The following is a 25,042-nucleotide window of genomic DNA, read 5'->3' as shown; positions in this document are numbered from 1 at the left end:
AATAATTTTTTCGAGGAAAAAATAGTTGGAATATTCGCCCCAAAAATCATTTTTTTAAGCATTTTATTCCGCGAAAGCGATTGGCGAAATTCAGAACAGCTGGGATGGCTTGAGGCTCAAGCTCATTCCAGCTAGCGAGATACCACGAAGGCCGAGGGCTCGCATCTGGATACCAAACATGGAGTTTGAAGCCAATCAGTTGATTCCCTATCTCCAGGCACACAACCGCGCAGTGCCGATGGCCGATTGGTCGATCATCAAAGCGGAGGCTCCGCAAAAGCACAGCGTGTCGTTCCTCCTTCAAATTACAGAGCCTTGAACCACTGCAAAAAGTGGAAAATAAACTTCGGTTTGGCATACGGAAGGCCCAGCTGAAGATATTCCGTTCTGCGAATCCGGAGGAGGCACAGGATGAGGTTGACGGCACCAGCGAACTGCTGACTGGCATGCAGTTAAATGACGCCGAACCTGCGGAAGCAAACCAATAAAAAATGGTTTTAAAGGTTGTCCAAATCAACCTGCAGCATTCACAAACTGCAACGGACAACCTAACCGTTCTCCTAGGGGAGGAAAACGTTGACATAGCCTTAATCCAGGAACCCTGGGTGCGGAGCAACGAGGTGAAGGGGTTCCCTGGAAGAAACTACAATCTGTACTGTAAGCGTACTCAAGGTAATCCTAGATCATGTATTGTAGCCAAAAAACACTTAAACATATTTTTAATCCCATCATACAGTTCACAGGATGTGACGGCCGTTGAGGTGGAAGCTGCTGACGGTGTCAGCATCACACTTGCATCCATCTATATGGCACATGATCGGCCAGCACCGCCCGAGGAGGCTTGTGGGCTTGTGCTTGAAGGAACCAGAAACAAAACCCTGCTACTCGGATGCGACGCCAACGCGAGGCATGCGTTGTGGGGAAACTCTGAGACAAACGACCGAGGTGAGTCTTTATATAATTTTATTATTAATACTAACTTATCGGTATGTAACAGGGGTAACACTCCCACTTTCACCTTTCCTAGTACGGAGTACTTCAGAGGATGGGAGGAAGTGATTGATGTTACTCTACTGTCTGAAAATAGCTTAGTAAGGGTAGATAATTGGAGGGTATCCAATAAAAGGTCCTTTTCTGATCATAGTTGGATCCTCTACGATTTGGATCTTAAGGTAGATCCGCCCCTACCGTATCGAAATCCTTTACAAAACGTCCTGCAAAACGTCCTGCCCCATAAAATTTAGCAAAAAAAACTCACCCTCCTTGGTGGAGCAGTGAGCTCTTAAAACTAAGGGAAAAATCTAGATCAACGTTTAACCTCAGCTACTCGACGGGAAAATGGGAATTGTACAGAGAAAGTCGGAGACAGTACAAAAAGGCAATCAGGGCCGCCAAAAAAGAGAGCTGGAGGGAATTTTCCTCGTCAATCGAATCCACCAGGGATTCTGCTAGGCTTAGCCGTGTTCTTTCCAAAGACCACTCAATGGCTTCTTGGGTCAAGAAACCTGATGGAACTTGGACTGCTACAGCAGAGGAATCGCTAGAGCTTCTGCTAAACACGCATTTTCCGGGATGCAGCGCTTACGAAAGTGAGAGGGGAAACATTAGGCGGAGTCAATATAATCCACAGCATCTTGCAAATGAAATTATTACCAAAGAAAAAGTTGCATGGGCAATCAAATCTTTCTCACCCTTTAAATCTCCGGGGCCAGATGGGATCATTCCGAAAATGTTACAGGAAACCTTGGACTGTATCCTACCATGGCTAGAGGAAATTTTTAAAGCGTGTTTAAACTTAGGCCATATTCCAGATAGCTGGAAACTAGTCAAGGTCGTCTTCATACCAAAAGTAGGTAGAAGAGGACATGAATCAGCGAAGGACTTCAGGCCAATCAGTCTTTCGTCTTTCCTGTTAAAAACCTTTGAAAGACTTTTGGATATGCACCTCAGAAGCTCTTTGGAGAGCTCTGGTATATCAACTGCACAACACGCATACCTTAAAGCCAAATCTACGGAGACAGCGCTTCGCGAGGTAATCCGAACTATAAAGGGCTCTCTAGAGAGCAAACATTATACCATGGCGGCATTCTTGGATATCGAAGGCGCCTTTAACAATGTTAGCACAGATGCCATCCAACGGGCGTTGATAAACCTGTAGGTGGACAGTTGCGTTAGTAACTGGGTCATCTCCATGCTAGAAACCAGGATCATCAAAGCTAATATGGGTAATATCAACATAACCAAGAAGGTCCACGGGGGCACTCCACAAGGGGGAGTATTATCTCCACTTCTTTGGCTATGTGTGATCAGCAAAATCTTAATAAAAGTGGTGGCGTACGCTGATGATGTGGTGCTAATGGTGTCAGGACTGTGTCCAAATACGATCAGTGGGATCATCCAAAGGGCGTTAGGCGAGCTTAACTCTTGGGCCACAGGATGTGGGCTAAGTTTAAACCCGCGTAAAACAGAACTTATGCTTTTTACCACCAGATACAAGGTACCAACTTTCACCCTACCAAATATCAAAGGACAAACTCTGTCACTATCAACCAGTGCAAAGTACTTAGGAGTAATTCTGGACTCCAAACTTAGCTGGAAGTTAAACGTCGAAGAACGGGTAAGGAAAGCAGAAATTGCTTTATATGCCTGCAAACGTATGCTTGGAAGAAGATGGGGTCTTCAACCTAAGCATACATTACGGCTGTATAAGGCGGTTATACGACCAATTTTAACGTGTGGCTCGGTAGTTTGGTGGAAAGCTCTAGAGAGTACAATACCAAATTACTCGGCAGAATACAAAGATCAGCCTGTGCAATAACGGTCGGTGCAATCCGATCATGTCCTAGAGAGGCTCTCAATGCACTGACACACGTTATTCCAATAGACCTACATAGAAAAAAGACGGCAACCATGAGTGCATTTAGGTTAAATGAAGCGGGTCGCTGGAAAGAAAAAACTTATGGTCACGCTAGTCTATTATTGCGACAAACTCAGTTAACCTCGGTGAGGACTGACTACATTGTCCGGATGGTAACGTTCAATAGGAATTTTGCCACACTATTTCCATCTAAAAAAGAATGGAATAAGGGATTCTCTCTAAACAACTTCGATACCACAGTCTATACAGATGGCAGTAAAATGGATTGTGGTGTCGGAGCTGGTATATATTCTCAGAGACTTGGAATTGAAAAATATGTGCGTCTCCCTAATACCAGTAGCGCCTTCCAAGCGGAAGTACTAGCAATTGGGGAAGCCTGTAGGTTATTAATCGCAGATTCCTCTTTTAAGGGCAATATCGCTATTCTTTCGGATAGCCAAGCTGCAATCCAGGCGCTGGATGCGACTATAACAACCTCTAAAGTGGTGGAGCAAAGTAGGAATAGCCTCACCAACTTGAGTGAAAACCATAGCGTAACCTTAATTTGGGTCCCGGGACACCGGAACATAGAAGGTAACGAAGTATCAGTACTCACTCCACTAGGTGCGGTCAAGAATGCAATTTCCCTAAAATACCTTCGAATTGCAGAGTGTAGATGGAGAGACCAGACGAAATGCAAAATCAGCAGAACGTTATGGCCCACCTACAACCTCAAGCAATCGTCGACATTAATAAACATGAAACGACGGGATACCTGTAGACTTACGGCAGTCATAACTGGCTTCTGGTCTATCGGAGAACAAGCCGCCAAAATGGGCATCCCTCACAACACATACTGTCATAGTTGTAAACAACCGGAGAAAAAAGAAACAATCTTCCATTTTCTCTGTGAATGCCCTGCCCTATGGAAGGACAGAATGTCAACCCTGGGCAAACCGCTGTTCGAGAGTCTCGAGCAGCTGTCTGGCTTAGACGTCAACAACCTAATAAGGTTCCTAAACCACACAGACTGGATATAGTCCTGCTGTAAATAACAATTTGGTAACGAGGATGTGGCAACAAAATGGTGCGGAAGCGCTAGTTGGATTCTGGATGAATCACCACTCTAACCAACCAACCAACCAATGGCAGTCACTTTTTCTAATGCAATGCCTTTCGCTGGTGCAACCACTAAATTCAGTAATGATTATAGCCTTTCACAAAACGTTGTTCTCCAATTATTGACAGCTGCGCCCCCAGTGAGGAGTGTTTTCAAGTATGACGTTATCTCAAGCGCCTGATTAAATTTCGAAATCATATGAGAAGCCGGTTAAATCGCATATGGAGAATAGTTTTATTCCCCAGTTATGAGATTTATCTGGCATAAATTGGCGGGTCGGGTTGCCTTGCATTTTTGTCGAACACACTTTCTCATAAATGCACAGCTTTTGAAGCATAGAAACAACTTGAAATCTTACATTAAAGTGCTTGGTGAGTGGTCTCACATGAAACAATCGATCACAACCAGACAGATCTTTGGGAATGGCGGACGAATTATCATTAAAATGCAATCGTTTACAAAGTTCATCAAACCTATTGCGAGTCATCGAACGAATGTTTTCCCTAATACGAACAATTATTTGGATGTCGATAGACTGACTTGAAGAACACGCTGCCAATAAATTTTTTAAGTTCGCATCCATCTGTTACGAACCGCGTTACGAGATCTTTTTCACGAGCATATAAATTCTTTTGCTCGGTCAAAGACTAAACACGAGAAAACTTATGGGAATATGTAGTTTTCAAACAAGTGAGGGATTGCCAAACTATCGGTACATTTAGAAACTCTTCTAGCTAGAAATATTTGAAGGAATCAAAAGGTGATGTCAATACTTTGAATTCTGTAGACATTTCCTCGTGGCCTTATAATACGAGACCATTCGCACGCTTTTTCTTTCAAGTAATTGATTTGAGAGTAAGTGAGGTTCACGTCGGCGTTTATTTGATTGAGACCGAAGAGCAACAGAAGCACCGGATAAAGTTGGACCAATTGGAGACTTGACACTGGATCTTTCCGGCTTCCTCCATCCGATTCCATCACATCGGAATGAAATAAAATAAAATAAAATAAAAAAGAATAACGAGAGGTACAACGGCAGCTTTAAGCTTTTTAGCTCCCTGCATCCACACCTACCACACCCGGAAAAACTTACACAATCAGCATGTGAGGTAACGGAAGCTTTAAGGGAAACTGGAAACTAGGCATTTCCAGCTCCCAGCTACGAAGAATCGGAGACTGGAAGCCCTTCCTCTTTTGCTTCCACCATTCATTCACTTTTATCACATTCACATCCGAATCATATATGAAAATATGCTCGTATATTTCATTTGAACAAATAATTAGTTTCTTAGCACTGGCAAGGAAAAATAATACTCTTGCACATAAGATTTGTTAACTTCTTGTTAGTTTCTTATACAAGAAAGATTCAGATCAAATAAAGAAAAATTTGACCGGCGGCTACTGCAGTTTTTTCCTCTGGTGAAAGATTTGCAGTTGAAGTCACATGTGCTTCAAAATAATCCAAGATACTAAAATTTATTGCATTAAATAATGCATCATTGGAGCCTAGACATTCGTTGATGCTCTTATCAAAAATTGACTCATTTGCAGCCTCTTCATCGTCATCATCGGAATCACATGCTTCTTCATTTGCATTTTTGTCAACGGTTGGAATTTAATTTCATTCATTAGGTACTAATTTTTCTTCCTAATAAATATTTTGAATTTCCTACTCACAAGTTTTTTTGTTTTGGGCTCTGTGCGATGAAAATATAGCTAATATTGTTTCTTTTTATAAATTTCAATTTTTTCCAATAATTTTTTTTTTATGTCCGATCACTGCCAAATTTGACTTTCAAATCAAGTTTCTGCGAATCTAAATAAGCCAAATCCCTAAGCTTCAGTCAAACACATGCTAGCATAGATTATTTAAGTTTAGGGAATCCCATTTTTATAGTTTTTATTTTATTTTTATAGTTTTTAGAGAAATTTTTGTTGGCCCCGCCAAAAGGCTGTGCTGGGTATTAGAGGGTTAATAATGCTTTAAAGCTTGCGGTTTAAGCTAACGGTATTACTTATTAAAACACCAAGTCAATTACGTAAGTAATACGAAAAATACAGCAAGAAGTCTACTTATTCGCGAAAATAATTACTTAAGGCTTGAGAAAAGATTTTTATAATTTACAAAACACTTATAATTATTTTGAAGAATCTATTATCATTTCAGTCTCAAAATAATAGTCAATAATCAATCAGTCAATAATAATAACTACTAATCGACTTTTATCCTTTTTTCTTATAAAAATTATGCCTCTGTTAACAAACGCGTATTCCACAAACCAAATAGGTTTGGCGCGTTTCATAAATCTCCGCTTAAAGTGCAAGGCATTAACGCGCCATGAAACTGTCAGCATAAAATTCTATGGAAGAGAAGTCATTCGCTTCTTCCAACAAATTAAACCATGGGAAAATATCTAAATTTTCTTAGTATATCTCTTTTTAACATTCTTACTCTTCTATCCCCGGGGTACTTCAAATATCAGCGCTATCTTTGTAGTGTGAGACTGATAACGGCATTTGTTTATTGTGTGACTATCTAAGGCTCTAACATAAAACAAGCTGCAGACGGACGTAAAAATTTTCCACAGCCCCACAGTTGTTGACAAATGTTTGCTTGTAATTTTATGACTGTTGTTATTGTACTATACTTTGTGGAGCGCAAAAACAACAAATTGTCTCGAGCATTGCATACAAAATATTTTATGCTTTCGCATAGAACTGAACACATGCAGAGAGATTTCAACTGCAGCAACCAAAAGTGTCACAAATTATCAAGTTTTATTTTGGAAGTTTCAATGGCTTCAAAACAAAACAAAACGAGAAATATAACCTTAGGCCTCTCGCCCTGTCGGTGGTTCGCAAAAGCCATTTGTGTTCATACAAAATTGACTTTTTGCAAGAGTGAAACGTAAGCTTCCTTTTTAAGATTGTGATGCTCCTTGTGGATTATGTGCTAAATATATCGCGTTAATTTAAGGCGGAAAAATTACACCAAAGGAACTTGAATGGGTAAAAAATAAGCTCACTGATATCATCAGTCTATAACGGTCTTTCATACTTTAAATGGTAAAACAAACATACATAATTTTTCATAAAAGCGATGTAGTTGCGGTCTAGTAATTTTCGTATGTTTTTAAGAGCGTTGCCACCTAATTTGTATTAGAAATTTTGGTAGAAACTAATAAAACAGTTGAATTAAACGCTACCTACTCTGTATTCGACTTTAAATAAAACGAAAAATGTTTAAGTGAAGTTACCACCTAATTTTTAATGGAAAAATTAAGGTTTAAATACAAAACTTAATTTAAATAAATACTAAAATATGGATATCAAACGAAAGGTGATTAAAACAGCCTTAGAGGAATAATATTTTTGAATACTGTAGACACTTAATTTTTAATGGAAAAGTACGGATTAATTACAAAAATTTACTGATTCTTACATATTGGTCCAAATATGCTCAAAAACAAAAAAGAAATTTTAAAAACATTTATTTTTAAAAAGAGCTGCCACCTAATTCCTAATGGAAAAAATATAGATAAAATCTAAATTTTACTTACATACTAAAATATGGGTATGAACCAAAAGGTGATTAAAAAAGATTGAGAAGTATAATGTTTCTGAATGGTGTTGCCACTTAATTTTTATTGGAAAAGTTGGAATTAATTACAATACTAAAATTTAATGATTCTTATATATAAATCCCAAATATGTATGCTCAAAAACAAAGAAGAAATCTTAAAAACATTTATTTTTAAATGGAGCTGCCACCCAATTCTTATTTCAAGAGTAGAAACTAAAAACACACTTGAATTAAGCGCTAAAGAGTAGATAATGGACAATAATAAAACAAAAATGAAGTTGCCACCTAGTTTTCAATGGAAAATATAGATTAAATACACATTTTACTCACGTACTAAAATATGGGTATGAACCAAAAGATGATTAAAAAAACTTGAAACGAGTAATGTTTTTGAATGGTGTTGCCACTTAATTTTTAATGGAAAAGCAGTAATTACTAAAATTGTATAACCCTTATATATGGGTCCCAAATATGCTCAAAAACAAAAAAGAAATTTTAAAAACATTTATTTTTAAATGGAGCTGCCACCTAATTATTATTTCAAGAGTAGAAACTATTAATACAATTGAACTAAGTGGAGTTGAATCAACCGCCAAGGTGTAGGTACTGAACTTTAATAAAATTAAATTATTTGAGTAAAGTTGCCACCTAATTTAAAAAAGAACATAGAGATTAAATCTAAATTTTACTCACATACTAAAATATGGGTATCAAACAATTCTAAGGCTTTTAATCAGAATTTCTAAAAAACAAAATTGGTATGCAACTTTGCAGCTTAACAAATTTTAGTACAACAAAGTGGAAGCTTGAAATTGCCGAGAAATTCCGCTGGTTTTTTATAATTTTTTTCCTTGGCCGTGTGACGCATTTTCTTCATACAAAAACAATGTCGTGCATTGGTTAAAGTGCAGAAAATTTTAATTTTTTTTATTCCCAGTTTTTTGTTTTATTTTTTAGTTTCAACTTTATTTATCTTTGTTTACTTAACAAAAATACGAAACAGCTTCAATTTACATTGTATGTGTTAATTTAATTAAAAGCTCTTAACAGTCCGTCCTTTCATAAATTAACTCGCCACAACTATCGAATAAATTCCATAAAAAACGTAAAGCCTGTGCGAATGCAACACTTGCCAATATCGATGTGAAAGAGCATACAAAAAATAAAAGTTTTATCAACAACCAGTAAAACCCACAAAAAAACCCCCAACTCACAAGTTGCACTGGTGTGGGTTTTCACTTTTCTCGCATGCAAAGAAAAGATGAAAACTTTGAAAGCACAAAAGAAAAAGGTATTACTAATGGCTATTATGCTGCCACTTCTGAAGGCTTACTGTGTGCTCTGAAGTGGAGTTGTTATTGTTGGTATTGCAGTTGAAAAAACTCAGCAAGTTTGAGTAGTGAATGCGTATAACGCCAATGGCCATGCAATTGCACTCTGACATTTGAAATGATGCAAGTAATTGAGCTCACACGCAGATGAGGGTTTCACTTGAAGCACTCACTGCCAGTTGGTGAAATAAATCGACTTAGCTGCAGTTCGGAAGAGGTTTGGAGAAAAAATGGTTGTATTTGTTGCATTAAATGAATGAATCCTTCGAAAGGGTATGCGATAAAGAAAAAAATTTCTTGGCAAATGCGTGCATAGAAAAAAAAAAGGTAGGTCATGAGCTTCGAACAAAAGTAGACTCTCCTCAGAATATACTTGTATGATACACTCTCTTCTTCTTCTTAATGAGTTTAATATTACAATAACTTTAACAAAGCGCGCCAGTCTCGTGCTAACCGGCGCCAATTGGACACACCAATTGAAGCCAAGTCCTTTTCCACCTGATCTTTCCACCGCACAAGAGGCCTTCCTCTTCCTCTGCTACCACCAGCTAGTATCTATTCGGACGACATGACTCAACCAACGTAGCCGCTGAATCTTTATTCGCTGTACTATGTCTATGTCGTCGTACACCTCATACAATACACCTCGTCGTTCCATCGCCTGCGATATTCGCCGTTGCCAACGTGCAAAGGTCCAAAAAAATCTTCCGCAAAATCTTTCTCTCAAACACTCCAAGCGACGCTTCATCAGATATTGTCATCGTCCAAGCTTCTGCGCCATACGTTAGCGCGGGCATGACGGGAGCCTTAAAAAGTGTTAGTTTTGTTCGTCGAGAGAGGACTATACTTCTCAGTTGCCCACTTAGTCCAAAGAAGCACTTATTGGCGACAGGGATTCTCCATTAGATTTGAAGGTTGACATTGTTATCGGTGTTAATGATGGTTCCTAAATAAACGAAGTCTTTTACAACGTCGAAATCATAACTATCAACGGTGACATGGGTGCTGATACGCGAGTGCACCGACTGTTTGTTTGATTACAGGAAGTACATCGTTTTGTCCTCGTTCACCACCAGACCCATTCGCTTTGCCTCTTTATCCTGTTTCGAAAAAGCAGAACTAACAGCGCGTTTGTTAAGGTCGATGATGTCAAAGTGTACGCTCTTACAAAAAATTGTGCCTAAGCATTTAAGTTCTGCGGCTAGCACGATCCTCTCCAACATCAGGTTAAAGAAGTCACAGGACAGCGGCAGACAGGTTGACGTCTGGCACCTCGTTTGGTATCGATCGGCTCGGAGAGGTCCTTCCCAATTCTGGCGGCGCTGCTGGTGTTGAGCAACGTCATTTTGCAGAGCCGTATTAGTTTTGTGGGCATACCAAATTCAGACATCGCGTCCTTTTCGTACTGTCGAACACAGCTTTGAAGTCAACGAAAAGATGGCGTATTGTGAATACCTATATAATCGATGGCGCACTCAATCGGTTGGTTAATGGTGGACTTCAGCCTCTCACACAATACGCTCGCTAGAACCTTATAGGCGATATTTAGAAGACTAAACAAGCGATAAATGACACAGACTGCAGGATCAGGATTACCCTTCTTATGGATTGAACAGAGCGCACTTAATCGGCAGACTTGCTTTTATCTGACCATATTTTTCGTAGGAACTAATTCATGCACCTTACCAGCACCGTGCTGCCATGTTTGAATAGCTTAGCCGGCAGTCCATCGGCTCAGCTTTGTTATTCTTTAGCCGCGTTATGCCTATTCTCACATCGCCATGATCGGGTAGCGGAACGACAGTCCCGTCGTCAACAATTGGGGTACTGGGATCTTCACATTCTCTGTTGCGTGCGCAGTTGCCTCTATGTAGCAAATGCGAGAAGTGTTCCCTCCATAAATTTGGACTCAAAGAGCAATCCAAATGAGTACTTGAGAAGGGCAATTCTATTGTTATTGTTTTTTTTTGGTTGGTAAATTTGGCTCCAAACGAAGTGAGAAGTCACTTGAAAGAAATTGCACTTTTCCATAAAATAAAGGATTCTTAAAAGGACCTAGTAAAGCTTGAATTCATGTTTATTCGGAAGAAAAGAAAATTTGTGTTGGCAAAAAATTTTTGCAAAATACTTTGAGAGTAGAGACGTAATCAAAATCGAATATACTTGCTCTGACTAGTATCAATTCATACTCCTCGGATTTTTTTATGGACACCCTGTTGCAAAATTATAAACACGTCACTATTTTTTTTTTTTTTATAAAAATATAGTCCTTACTACAACCAAAATAATATAACGCAAAGTTTGAAACTTGATATAACGTTCTTCAAAATTTCATCTATACTGTCAACTTTCAATCAGAATTTTTAGAATTTTTTTGGGTATTCCATTTTATGGTCCTTTGATTTTTAGAATGCGTTTGAAATTCAAATGTGAAACAGGCGAGCCAAGAAGTACCGAGAGAATGGTACCTTCTGAAACACACAGGCTAAAGCCCATTGCATTCGAAGCTCCGGAAAGTAAAAGGGAGGAAAGAAAGATTTTTAGCAACTGGTGATCAATAAAGATTTAAATTGAAATATAACTACGAAAATTCAAATTGATTGGGCAATCTACATACTATTCTTGACATTTATTTTTTAAAAATAATCTCTTTCAAATGTTGGCCGAAACTGCGCCGTAATTCGGTCATCCGTAAACACAAATTATGAATGAATCGCTGGAGGACTTCGGTCGGTATCTCGGGAATAACTTTAGTAATGTTGACTTCCACCGCCTCAATCGAAGCTGGCTTATCCACAAAGCTCTTAGACTTCACATACCCCCTCAACTAAAAGTCCAAAAGTGTGATTTCACACGATCTTGATAACCAATCCACTGGGCAGAGACGAGATCTAAATTGCAAGGTGGTGCAAAATTAATCACCCAATTTCGTTTTTGAATAACTTTTTTACTAAATAAAAGAAATGATTTTGAGTAATGGAACTCTTAATTTCTACCTCTATGCGCTCCACTACTTGTCTGTTTGTGTATAGCAGCTGCCTAATTCACAAGTGTCAAATATGATCGACGTACGATGCCATTTACAAAAATTATAAATCTTCCGATACGGTGATTAATTTTGCGACACCTTGTCTGAGTAAAAAACGTTTCACATGTGAGAAAACTCATTCCACGTGTGAGAAAACAACGGAGTGACCGATGAACTGACTCATGAAAGCTCAACTCATGATGTGTCAGAGGTCATTTCTCCCATTTGTGTAGCAAACAAGTCACATGTCAATAGGAATATTCTTTATTTTAATAATAAATCTACTTAATGAGCTCTGATTCATAGTTAAATTGAATAATACTTGCTTTTTTTTTAATTTGCAAAAACACTGCAATTCTTCATTTTAAATTAAATGCATGGAAATTCCATTTCAGAATACTGGTCAACAGCTACATACATATAAATATATACTCATGTATGTATGTTTTTGTTTAAATGCTTCCTTTTTCGTTTTCAAGAGAATTGATTAATGATTCAGTGATTTTATTTAGAAGTCATTGAATCGAGGATTCTTATTGATACTTTTATTTCAATTTAGAAAAATTTACTTAAAAAACCATGATTTATAATACAAAAGTGAATAGAATTGAGTTTAAGAAGAAAGATTTGTTTAACAATCTCTTTCGTAAATTTTTAATTTTAGGAATAAAAGTATTTACAACTAAAAACACCTTGCCAGCGCGATAGCTGCGAAATCGCATTACCCCTGCTCAAGCAGAGCGAAAATACAAGAAGCAAAAATACCAGAAATTACATTTATAAGAGACGTGATGCAAAAGCAACAAAATGCAATGGGCAGAGACAAAAAAAAATGATGCGAGATGATAAAGACAGAAATGAAAATGAAAATCCCACAGATTTGTACTTTTAATCGGGCAACAGCAATGAAAGTGCCTACGCCCACTTGAGTGCTTTTCTACGTAATGGCGACCACCACAGCAAAACGAAAGAGGCAGAAACGCAAACATTCTGCACGCCAGCCCCCGCTACATGCTGTTGATACGACTACAGTGTGAAAAATTTTGTTAACTATTTTGAAAAGTTAACGATAGGACTCCTACGCTACGGAAAATCGGTTAAAAAATTAATGAGTTACCCTACTTTTGATACAAAAATTATTATAATTTTTTTTTTTTTCAAAATTGAATTTTTGGATACACAACTAAAAATTCCTTGTTTGAATGAGGGTGCATCATGGCAGGTAGCCAAGATGTGGGAGCAATGAAGTAAGTAAAGGTTAAAATAAAGATTTTCATCACTCAATATCATGTTCGTTTTATTTTGAATATTTTTTTATTATTATTATTTTTTTTTTTCTTATTATTGATATTTTCTTTTTTTTCGTTTTGTTATTTACTTTTGTTTATTTTTATTTATTAGTTTTTATTTTATTTGTTTCTTTATTTCTTATTTATTTATTTTTTATTTTTTTTTTCTATTATTATTATTTTTTTTTTGTTTTTTCTTTTTTTTTATTATTTTATTTTTATTTTTTGTTTCTTCTACTTCTAATTCAACAGAGAGGATTAATTTAATTTAAATTTTAGCAAAAGTTGAATTAAAATTTACTACCTTAATCGAAAAAGTGTCCGGAGTATATATTAAGAAAATTCAAAATACAAGTCTATTCCCTGAAAGGGATATTAACGCCTTCAAAGTACTCCATCTCAACTTCCAGGCACCTATGTCAACATTTGATCCAGCCGTCGAAAAATTTCTGGAACTCTATTTTCGGTATAACTATCAGAGCCGTTTTCGATTTTTTACTAAGCCCGTTCGGCTTTAAAAACGCGTTCACCGTAACAGTTTTTTGACTCGATCAAACAGAAAAAAATCACAAGAAGCCGTATCAGGTGAGTTCGATGGGTGCTGGATGGCATTCGTTTCGTTCTTGTTAAAAAATTCGCGGCTATCATCGATGAGTTGTTTCACACAAATTGCCCGTTTTTGGCGTATGGCTTCACATAGACGTCTCATATAATAAATAATAACCTAATTAACTGCCAGACCTTCTTCCAAAAATTCGTGGTGTCCAATACCGTGGTACCTAATCCACAAAAACTGGGAGGTTGGTTTCTTTGCGCAAAGTGCCAATACAAATAAATTCCATTGGGGTCGCTTTCCGCTTTGACTTTATCTGCGGCCAAGTGAGCAAGTCATCAGATGTCGTAAATTTGTGACACAGGCTTCGTCTCCATGCTCCTTGCGGCCATCCTCTTCGGCGACAGCCTAGCGAATTCCAATCTAGGGACATTATGCTGATGTTAGCCGCAGGTTTACGAAATGTATGGCCTATCATTTCCGCTTTCGTTCGCGTATTTCAATCTCAACCAGACTTTGTTCTCTTCAAGCAACAAACTCGTCATTACAAATCCAGTTATCTCACCATCATTTCCTTTATTGTTGAGGGCAGATTGAACGTTTACTTTCTCATACTTCAGACTCTAGATTTGCACCTAAATACTTATAGATAATAACGGAAGACTCGCCTGAGAGCAGATCTACACTGTAAGTAGTTGTACTATAAACCTGATTATAGGAATGTTAGACACGACCACAGGGTGTGATTCGGCACACTGCGATCCACAGGACGTACTAGCAGAATTAAAGCATATGCATCCATCCGCTGCTCTTAGTTCATATCTTGCAAAGCTCATACCGGAAAGCTCGAAGGTTCAATAATCTTTCCCAGAATATTTCTCTCTAATCAACGGCTTTGACAGATATTATTATCGAAAGACAGGTGTTATTACCGACTCACCGAAAGAAGGTTATACACAAAGTTGTCATCCCGGAAAAAACGACTCTATCGCGAACCCTAACTAAGGCGGTCTGTTTCTGAAAATAGGTTCAGTGGTCTCAGAACAAAACAAGTTAATGCTAGCACTTGACATTTGGTGAAACTTTTCGGTCTCCGCCCAAATTGACGAACAGCTGTTTCGCCAAATAGGAAGAAGAAAAATAAATATGGATGAAATTTTGAGAAAAATATATGAGGCCAAACAAATTTCTTAAGACTGCAGTAAAACTTTTCCCGTTGTAATCTTTGCTTGCTGTTGTCGCCAACTTGCCGCAGCTATCGTCGCCACATTAAGAATTCATAGACCGCGGAAACAAGGCAAGTTTTTTCCATTATCTTGTGGATTTCATTTTTAAACTCCTGCTGCTTGTGTTACTTTTTTGTATTGGTTTTTAACTCGATGCTGGAAAGATGCTAGCAAAAACGAAAAATATGAAGCGGTAGTGGCTGATGGAAAAAGCAAAAGTGAAAATAAGGAATGCTGGGCACCGACTGCTGAGCTGCCATGGCAATGAAGCTAAGCGAACACAAACCTTAAGCGCATATGGCAGCGAATGAAAAGCTGGTGGCATAACGTGCAATGCAACTAAAAAAGAACAAATGGAATCTGGAAACAGCAAAGAAAGATCCGCTGAACGACAGGCCAAAGTATGGCGCAGCAAACAGGAAGTATGAAGATACAGTCATCCGACTTCCATATGCAAGAAAACACTTCACAGCATGGCTGGATAATATTATTTTTATTTGAAAACCAACAAAAAGTATGCGCGAGTATGTGTATGCATATCTATATTTTTATATATCTTTATATGTGTAATGGGTATTTCATTAAGTGCGGCTTATTATAATTTTTGAAGTAAAACAGCTGCTGTTTCGGAAATACTGGACACTTCTATATCAGATCGTTGGGGCAGCGATACCTCTATTTATTTTAAAACATAATACATTTGTCGCTGGTGGTCTGCTAGTAGTATCGCTCATTGATTTTTTTCAATTTTTTTATTTTTAACTTTAAAAATTGGAACGCATACGAGCATAAAGGAATAAGCAGGGCATTGATGTGAATAGAAGAAAAGTGGAATACGAATACATAGAGGGTTACCAAAACCGATTACATGGAGGGTTACCAAAGTCCGGTACCTTAGCATGAGCGGTTTCAGAAATAAGACAATTTTTGCACGGCACTTATCTCACCAATGTCAACTTTAATTTGATGTTTCAAATCTTGAATAGTTTATAAAGGTTAGGCGTAACATTTATTCTTAACTGTGCCCTCATAAAAAATAATATAATGGAGTCAGCTTCTAGGTGCAAAATTTACTGATTATTCGTTTTTCGAAGACAGTTAATAAAATAGGGAATATAATTTTGGCCACACTCGACATTGTCGCACATGAGCGTTGGTATAAAGCGAGTATGGGTCATCAACCAAATCACGACACGAGCAGTACTCTCACGATCGAAGACCAATGTTGCCAGACTCAAAGTTTCTAACTGCAAATTAGACAATCTTACATTTTGGCAAATTACCTCGTAGTAGAAATTATAGTTGTTCGTACTTCCGGATTTAAAAGAATAAATTAAACTATTATTAATTTGATTTTTTTTTGTTTTGTATGCAACAAAAAGCTGTCAACCAATTTCGTTAAAAATTAAATAATTAGAAAATATTCAAATGTATGTTTCTTCTTATCAAAACGGCACATAAGTGCTACTTGTAGCGTACCTGGGGTACTCTTGCCATCATGTTTCTTATTTGTTTGTCTTTATTTTGATTGTTTTTTTTTTTTTTGAAGTGAAACTTCTTAGGGGTCGATGGACGAGCGAGAATGGAGAGTGAAATTTCAAGGCCATGCAACGTTTTATGCATTTCCGTTACGCGAGAGAGAAAACAGATATAACGTAGAGGAAAAGGAGAGAGAGAGCTATACCTTGTATATATCTTAGATACACTTTAGGCTATATTTCCTGAGTTTTCCTTGTGGTTGGTAATTTCTAGTGAGAAATAATACTGCCAACTTTTTGGCGTTTGTTTGTTGGTGCAAACTTGTAGGAAATATATTTTTGGTGCCTACTTTTTGGCGCTATATTTCCTTGGTGCTTACTGTTTGGGGCTTTTTTTGGTCCCAATTTTTTGCCGTTTTTTGGTGCCTACTTTTTGGCGCTTATTTCCGTTTCTTGTGCGTACTATAAAGTGCTATCCATTCCGGCGCCGGATTTGTTGGTATTGCCTTGCGGTAATTTGTGCCGTTGCTGCGGTCCTAGAGTCGCTGCTTTTGTGCGGGTGATAAACGCTCGGAGTAGTGCGCGTTGTTGCCACGACTTGTGTCCGGCGTTTATCTACACCGGTCGACCCTTCTCCGTTTTTTTAAATTTTGTCTATTTGTATTCTCTGCAAATGTTGTGAATTTATTTAGATATATATATTCTTTATATCTCTCTCTCTCTCTCTCTCCCAGTCTCTTTCGGGTCTCTCCCTCTTCTGTTATGTGTCCTACGCTACACGCTCTTTTTTTTTTTGTTGGAATATCATAAAAATTTCCAAATCAATTTGCATAAAAAACATTAGTAGAAATTCTTGCATACTTTAAAAACAAAAACATGTCTTCAAAAAAATTTATCGGCATTGAGTCAAATGTATACAAAAATTAACAAAAAGTTTATAAAAGTAATGCAACTGAAATCCAAATATGGTTTAAAAATTCCGGTTTATAAAAACTTTCTGTATGTTATTTTATTATGAGTTAACTGCTTTTTGTCATTTATGTTTAAGTAATATAAAATTAAAAACAATAAAGTGTCGTATTTAATTCGAAAACTTTAAATTTCAACAGCCTGATAAATTCTAAAATTGATTGGTAAATCCGGGCATTAGTTTTCTAAAAAATCCCTTAGGTTAAAGTATTCTGGTCGATATATTTTTTTTGGCTTGGAAATTTAGAGTTTTATGAAAAACTCAAATCTGGCAACATTGCCCGAGACACCTATTTTTGCTAGTCGAGTTACAAATTCGCATATATGACCGCACGTCTCATATAAGATTGGGTGGTGTTTGAAAGAAGGGCGCATACCTAAAGTAAACGAAATCGACGATTAAGTGCAGTGAAAATTTTAAAACATATTTAATTTTTTACAAAATGACTGACCAGAAAGAATTTAAATCCAAAATAAGGCAAAATAAAAAATATAGTTGCTTACTGATAAAATTTAGTAGAAAATTAGGTTTTACCTATGGAAAGACCCCATTTATGTGTGCCCGCATGTGGCGTCAAACCCATTGCCACCATGCAAGCAGGCGAGACAAAGCAGTTAGGATACGTTGCGATAATATCCGTAGGGGAGCGCCAAAGCGCGAAATAGCGGGCTAAGCGCAGAAGACAAAACAAGCGCAACGGGACAATTGCCAATTCTAATGTGATTTAAAGATTACTTAAGCAGACGAATGAGTGGCATAAGGAAGATGTTGGGAAAACGGAGTAGAAAAACTATTAAATGTTAAATGCATTTGATGCTACCGAGAAAAACAAAGCGTGAAAGTGCTTGCGAACCGGATACGCTAATCCCGTTACAGCGGTAAATAAATTTAACTATATAATTTGGCAGCAAAAGCATTTTCGTGTTGAATTTCCAATTAGCAGGAAACATTTTCCAAAACTATTATAAAAATTTTATGAAAAACATTGAAATTGAAAAAAATTAAAAAGAATTTTATTATTATATATAATTATAAAATGGATATTTGTGCACTACGACCTAAAAAGATGAAGCCATGTAGCCTAAAAAACTGAACTGAAAAACTAAACTGAACCAAAATAGAAATGACTTGAGCTTAGTTACTTCGAATTTATTAATCAAAATAGTCCCCTCGATATACTTTTTTGCGCGATCTAAAAGCTTTTCGAAAATGTGTTTCAGTTCATTCGCGATGTCAGTACACGTCTTTTTGACGGCGTTTACGGACGCAAAACGTTCTCCTTTCATGGCCAAATGCAAGTTTTCGAAGAGGTAGAAGTCACAGGGAGCTATATCAGATAAATACGGTGAGTGATTGATGGTTAAAATGCGATTTCTAGTCAAAAATTCAGTCACAAGAGTGGATCGATGAGATGGTGAATTATCAAGCAATAAGCGTCAGCTTCCTCCTTCGCGGTATTCAGGGCGAATTCGACGAATGCAATGCAACAAACGCTTCAAAACGCCAAAATAGAAAATTGCATTGACGGTTTGGTCCGTTGGCACGAACTCCTTGTGGGCAATTCCGTGGAATCGTAAAAACAAATTCTTTGATTTTTTACTTCTCCAACGCGATTTTTTGGGTGGTGGCTCGTCTGGGGCCTTTCATTCGGCACTTTGACGCTTAATTTCAGGTTCATGTTGGAAACACCACGCTTTTTCTCGACTCTTTAATGAGGACTTTCGAATGTTGAATTCTGAGCAATTTTAGGTCCGCAGTTGACTTGTGCGGAGTGAAACGTGCACAAACCTTTCGTAAGCCCAAATGATCAGTTAAAATGCGGTAAATCGATGTTTTAGAGATATTCAACTCCGATTCCATGAATTTCAACGATGGTTGTGGTTCATTTTTGATAAATTTACAAACAATTTCGAGGGAGTTTTCGGTGATTACTGATTTTGGGCGGTCTGTAGCCCATATGTTCATTATCATTTATGTCACCAAACTTTTTTTCATCTATTCAAATGTTTCGGGAACGTTTTACCAATTTTAAAATAAAATTTGATATTAGTTCTTTGTTCGCAACTCATTTTTGTACCGATGACACAAATATACTGACACTTTAAATGCAAGAACTTCGCTTCCACTGAACCGAATGTCACCAAACTTTCACTGGAAGTCAGCTAGGGATGTAACTTCCAACGCACAAACTCATTGAAGAAATGGCGCCATCAAAAACATTTTTATGACGCCAGTCTTGTTTATTTTGGACTTCACCTTCTAAATCATAAAATTGCTGTAGACTTCATTTCTATCAGGAGGTTTGAATCTATACCTCTTACTCCCAGGCAATTTAGTCTGCTGCTGGACAGGCGCATAGAACATGTTCTGTTGTTTCTTATGCCTCCTTACAGAATCTACAAGAATCATTTTTTGCCACACCAATTTTTTTCATGTGGTACTTGAGTTTGCAATGTCCTATTAGTAGTTCAATATAGAGTTTTATGTCTTTTCTGCTTAGGTTAAGGATTGCCTCTACCTTTTATCTAGAAATTATAGATCAATGGGTCTCTTCGATTAAGCCTCGTTGTTCCCGCTCCCGTAAAATGGGACTTTTGAAGCTGTTGTTTACCCTGCAGAAAGATTCACGACCAATGAAGGGAGCGCAATTTCGTTCCCTTCGCTCCCCTCATGTGCCGGTACCCACTACAGAATTTTACAACATTCCCAGACCAACCCTGATTGGAATGAAAAGCTATCTAGCGATTTTAGAGCCCTTCACTGTCAGAGAAAATGTCGATATCGGTACCAAGCGTGCCTCTACATTGTAATTGCCTTCTTGAAGTGTGAGTCGACAATTCTAGCTCCGCCACTGACGTCTTCTATTTTATGCCCATCAGTAAACCACACCTGTGTGCGCTGTTTTAAAGATATTTCATTATTTCTCCAAGCCGGGCGATCACTGATAATCACCTTGAAATGCTTGAAGAATTTTAGTTTTCTCTCCATCTTGTCACAGACCGTCAGGTACGGAGAGTTCAGGATTGAACCTAGAATTCTTACATGCCCTATATGATTGCCTTCTTTAATGTGAAAAAAATTAGGAAGCCTTAGAACTGCGGAAACCTTAGAACTGAGCCCAGTGCCCATTCCAAAAGTCGTTGTGGGGCAAGCTCGCATTGCTACCGTTACACTCAGACAAGCTATTCCATATACCTTCGGGCAAAAATCAATTTTTATTAACATAAATAAATGAAAAGCTCAGTGTAAGAATCTAGTCTCCAGCACTTCAGGTTTCTGAGAAAAGTAGCTGCAAAAAACATCAGTTTTTACCCCCAATTTTCTCAAAAATAATAACGTGATAACCAATTTTGTATCACAGAATTATGTGCAGTGTAGAAAAATGTAACGGAAACCAGTCTTATATCAAAATATAAAGAAAAAAATGTATTTTGTAGACCTGTGTAATTTAAAGGTAGCTGGTCATTTGAAAAAACATATTTCTAGAGTTTTTCCTACTCATATCATAAAAAATAAACATCTAACATGCAATTTATCTAAGCAACACAAAAAAAATTGTTATTGCGAAATTTCACTCACCACACGGCGTATTCGCGCTAAAGAACAGATTTACCAAGCCCTGTGAATAATCCGTCTCGGCCTTGCCATGCGTGCCACAAAAGTCGAGCATAAATTCGCCATTGCCGCTGGGAATCTAAATAAAAATAAGACAGCGAAAATGCCATGCTAATTTATGCTGCATCAGAGTCCTCAAACGAAAATTGGCTTACTCGCTAGCTGAGTCACTCACCTTTACTTTGCCTTCGTCTGCGAAGAGCGTCGTTTTTAGGTTGTATCTGATGGAAATATCATCGTTAATTATTTCGCATGTTTCTTCATTGAAATTGCACATGTGGGAGGGGCAAATAACGTTTGTCGCCCATTGGAATTGATAATGGCAATCGATGATTGCCTGTAGAATCGGTGTGCCCTGAAACGAAATCAAATGAGATTAAATTAAATAAAAATTGACGTGATCAAAATATACGGTAACTAAGTTAATCTGCAACTCGCCATGTACAAGGTGGCGTAAAATTAATCCGAAGATTTATATTTTTGAAATGGCGCCGTACGTTCATGATATTTGACGCTATACAGCTATAGTATACAACCAGTCGTGCTATGGAGCGCGTACAGGTCAAAATAAAAGTAAGGTGGAGTACCGATAAATTCGATCGGATTAAGCTAAATGGCGTTAGAGAGATAAGTTTTCGTACTAAAAGAAGCTTCGTAGTAAGCGAAGAGACAAAACACAATATTTCTTCGATAAAGGCGAAAAGGCAAACTAGCAGCTGAAAATGTGAATACGAGGACGGTTCAATAAGTACCCGTGTTTGATGATAGAGTGCGCTCCTGAGGGAAATTGTTTGGATGGGAAAAAATGAGAGGAGATAAAAGCAAAAATGGATCCTGTCTATGGGGACGCTTCGCCATCTATGATCACAGTTAGATATTGGTTCAACGAATTTAAACGTGGGCGAGCATGCGTTTTTTATGAGGAGCGACCAGGATGCCCGGCAGACGTGGTTACCGAGGAAATCATTCAAAATGTCCACGATACGATTCTCGCTGGTCGGGGAACGAAAGTGCGCGAAGTAACAGAGACTATAGGTGTGTCGACCGGAATGGCAATTCATATTTTACATGATAAGTTGGCGATGAAGTTGGCCGCAATTGCTCACGGTGGACAACTAGCGGATGCGGCTGTTAGCTTCGAAGCAGTGTTTGAAGCAATTTAAGTGAGATCCGAAGGAATTTTTGCGTCGGGTTGTCACCGTTGATAAAACCTGAATTCATCATTACACGCCAGAAACTAAGCAACAATCAAAACAATGGTGAATCCACTCGAAAGAAGGCGAAGACAGTCCCATCGGCCGGAAAGGTCATGGCGACGATTGTTTGGGATGTGAACGGCGTAATACTTCTGGATTTTTTTTTAGCAAAAAGGAAGAACGATCACTGGGCAATACTACAGTGAGTTATTGGACCACTTTCACAAAAAATTGAAAGAGACACGACCGCATTTGAAGAAAAAGAAGATAACGCATCAGCACAAATCCTATTTTTTAAAAGGGGTTAAAAAATGTCCGGAGCGTTGAGAGACGCGTATCTTTCTAAAAGGGGATTATGTTGAAAAATAAAAAAATACAAAGTTTTGAAAAAATTGTGTCTTCATTTCTAAGACGGGTTCTTATAGAACCCCCCTCGTACTGCTTATGGTTTGCCGTCAAAGCTGCTCCGCACTCTGTCGATAAACAGATGAAAATCATAGAGTCCAACCATCATATGGGCACTGACCGTCAGTAGCGTGTGAATTACTATCAACTATCCTCAATCTCAACAAAAGGAAGAGGACGATTTTATGTCGAAAATTATCATGAACGATGAATTGCACTTCCACTAAAGGGGTCACGTCAATAAGCAAAATCTTTGTTTTTAGCGCACTGAAAATCGGCGCGTGATGCTCGACGAACCGTTACATCCTCTCATAGACACAGTATGGTGCGGTGTTCACACGGAAGAAGTACTAGGGGCATATTTTTTTAGTACGTCATCGGCACTACGGTCGCTGCTAATTGTACACGGTACGGGGCCGTAATAAACAACTTCTTACTGCCGGAATTGGATAAACGGGGCTTGGTGAACAAGGAGTTTCAACAAGACGTACCAACTGCACACGCAGCATAGGCCACAATGGATATTGTGAAGCGCTTGGCCAGCCAAATCACCCGATTTAGTCATCCCAGACTACTTTTGTGGCTACTTGCAGTCGCGGGTTCATGCGTTAAGTACGAACATTCGACATGAATCACCAAACAGTCAGTAATCAAACAGTTATTACCGGAAATCTTGCGGAAAATCAAGGCAAAACCGATAAAACAAGCACAAAGGTGTGTCAACACTGATGGCAGCCTCTTGGCGGATATCTCTTTTCAAATTAACAGAAAAAATTGTAAGAGTCCAAATAAAGGTTTCCCTCAAAATCAGTGTTTAATTTTTTTTTTGTTTTTTTTTTTCTTTTTTTGATTTAGTAAAACAGTTATTCAAAAATAAAATTAGATGAGTAATTTTGCGCCGCTTGGTATAAGCGGCCGCCGTAGACGGATGGGTTGGGGCGTGACTACCATTCGGAAGTGCATACGTTTAAATTTCTCTGCATGAAACACCAAATGATAAAAAAAGTTTTTCTAATAGTGGCCGACCGCCACAGGCAATGGAAAAACTCTTCATAAAAACCAGTTGCCATTCGGGGTCGGCTTAAAACCGTTGGTCCCCCAATTTGTGGTACAACATCAAAACGCCCACCACAAATAGATGGAGGAGCTCGGCAAAACAGCAATAAAGGGTGAACGGAAAAAGAAATCCATTATTTTTATTTTTCATTTTGCGCAAATGATTTAAAACTGTTTTATGGTCAATCTTTGGCTCCTGGACAATGCTACGACTACTAACATGCCGGTTAACTTGGACTATTTCTGTGATTTCATCGCCATTTTCGACTTGCTTCAACATCAAAAATGCCTGAACGGAATGGACGAAACCAAATTTGCACTTTATTAACTGTTAGAGTATCTGCACCATAAACACCATTAACAATTTCAGCGGCATTTTCGCCTTCATCAAAGAAAATCTGTAAACTGTACCGAATTTTCTCCTTGTTGACTTCCATTGATAGCAGGACAACTGACAACTGAATAGAACAAACAAAAAATAGCAAAGGAGTTTTTTTAGTGTGAAATGTCACCTTGACAACGAGCGTAAACTTCAAATTGATTGATCGATACTTTACGAGATATAGATCACTACCGCCATCTATGGATTTCTTTTTCCCCAAACTAATCTATAATCATTCTGCTACATTTCAAAACAAAAAATAAAAGAGTTTTGAGTTTATACAAGGTGAAGTCCAAAATAAACAAGGTTGGCGTCATACAAATGTTTTTAATGAGGTAGTGCGTTGGAAGTTACATCCCTACTTGACTTCCAGTGAAAGTTTGGTGACATTCGGTTCAGTGGAAGCGAAGTTATTGCGTCTAAAGTGTCAGTATATTTGAGTCATCGGTACAAAAATGAGTTGCGAACAAAGAACTAATATCAAATTTTATTTTAAAATTGGTAAAACGTTTCCCGAAACATTTGAATAGATGAAAAAAAGTTTGGGGACATAAATGATAATGAACATATGGGCTACAGACCGCACAAAATCAGTAATCACCGAGAACTCCCTCGAAATTGTTTGTAAATTTATCAAAAATGAATCAAAACCATCGTTGAAATTCATGGAATCGGAGTTGAATATCTCTAAAACATCGATTTACCGCATTTTAACTGATCATTTGGGCTTACGAAAGGTTTGTGCACGTTTCACTCCGCACAAGTCAACTGCGGACCTAAAATTGCTCAGAATTCAACATTCGAAAGTCCTCATTAAAGAGTCGAGAAAAAGCGTGGTGTTTCCAACATGAACCTGAAATTAAGCGTCAAAGTGCCGAATGAAAGGCCCCAGACGAGCCACCACCCAAAAAATCGCGTTTGGAGAAGTCAAAAATCAAGTCAAGGCTCATTTG

General features: G+C 37.9%; 1 protein-coding gene across 1 annotated transcript in view; it reads right to left on the bottom strand.

Annotated features, from left to right (window-relative positions):
- Positions 1 to 25,042, bottom strand: part of LOC128871971 (cation-independent mannose-6-phosphate receptor) — a 188,819-nt gene that overhangs the window by 5,597 nt on the left and 158,180 nt on the right. The window contains exons 12-13 of the mRNA XM_054114192.1: positions 21,226 to 21,405; positions 21,015 to 21,129 (exon numbers count right to left, since the gene is read on the bottom strand). Coding sequence (XP_053970167.1) covers positions 21,015 to 21,129; positions 21,226 to 21,405 — 295 coding nt within the window. The remainder of the gene's footprint in view (positions 1 to 21,014; positions 21,130 to 21,225; positions 21,406 to 25,042) is intronic.

This window comes from Anastrepha ludens, chromosome 2, assembly GCF_028408465.1.
Source record: "Anastrepha ludens isolate Willacy chromosome 2, idAnaLude1.1, whole genome shotgun sequence".
Taxonomy (NCBI): Eukaryota; Metazoa; Arthropoda; class Insecta; order Diptera; family Tephritidae; genus Anastrepha; species Anastrepha ludens.
Note: the sequence above shows the minus strand (reverse complement) of the source record. Positions and strands in the feature narration are given on the sequence as shown.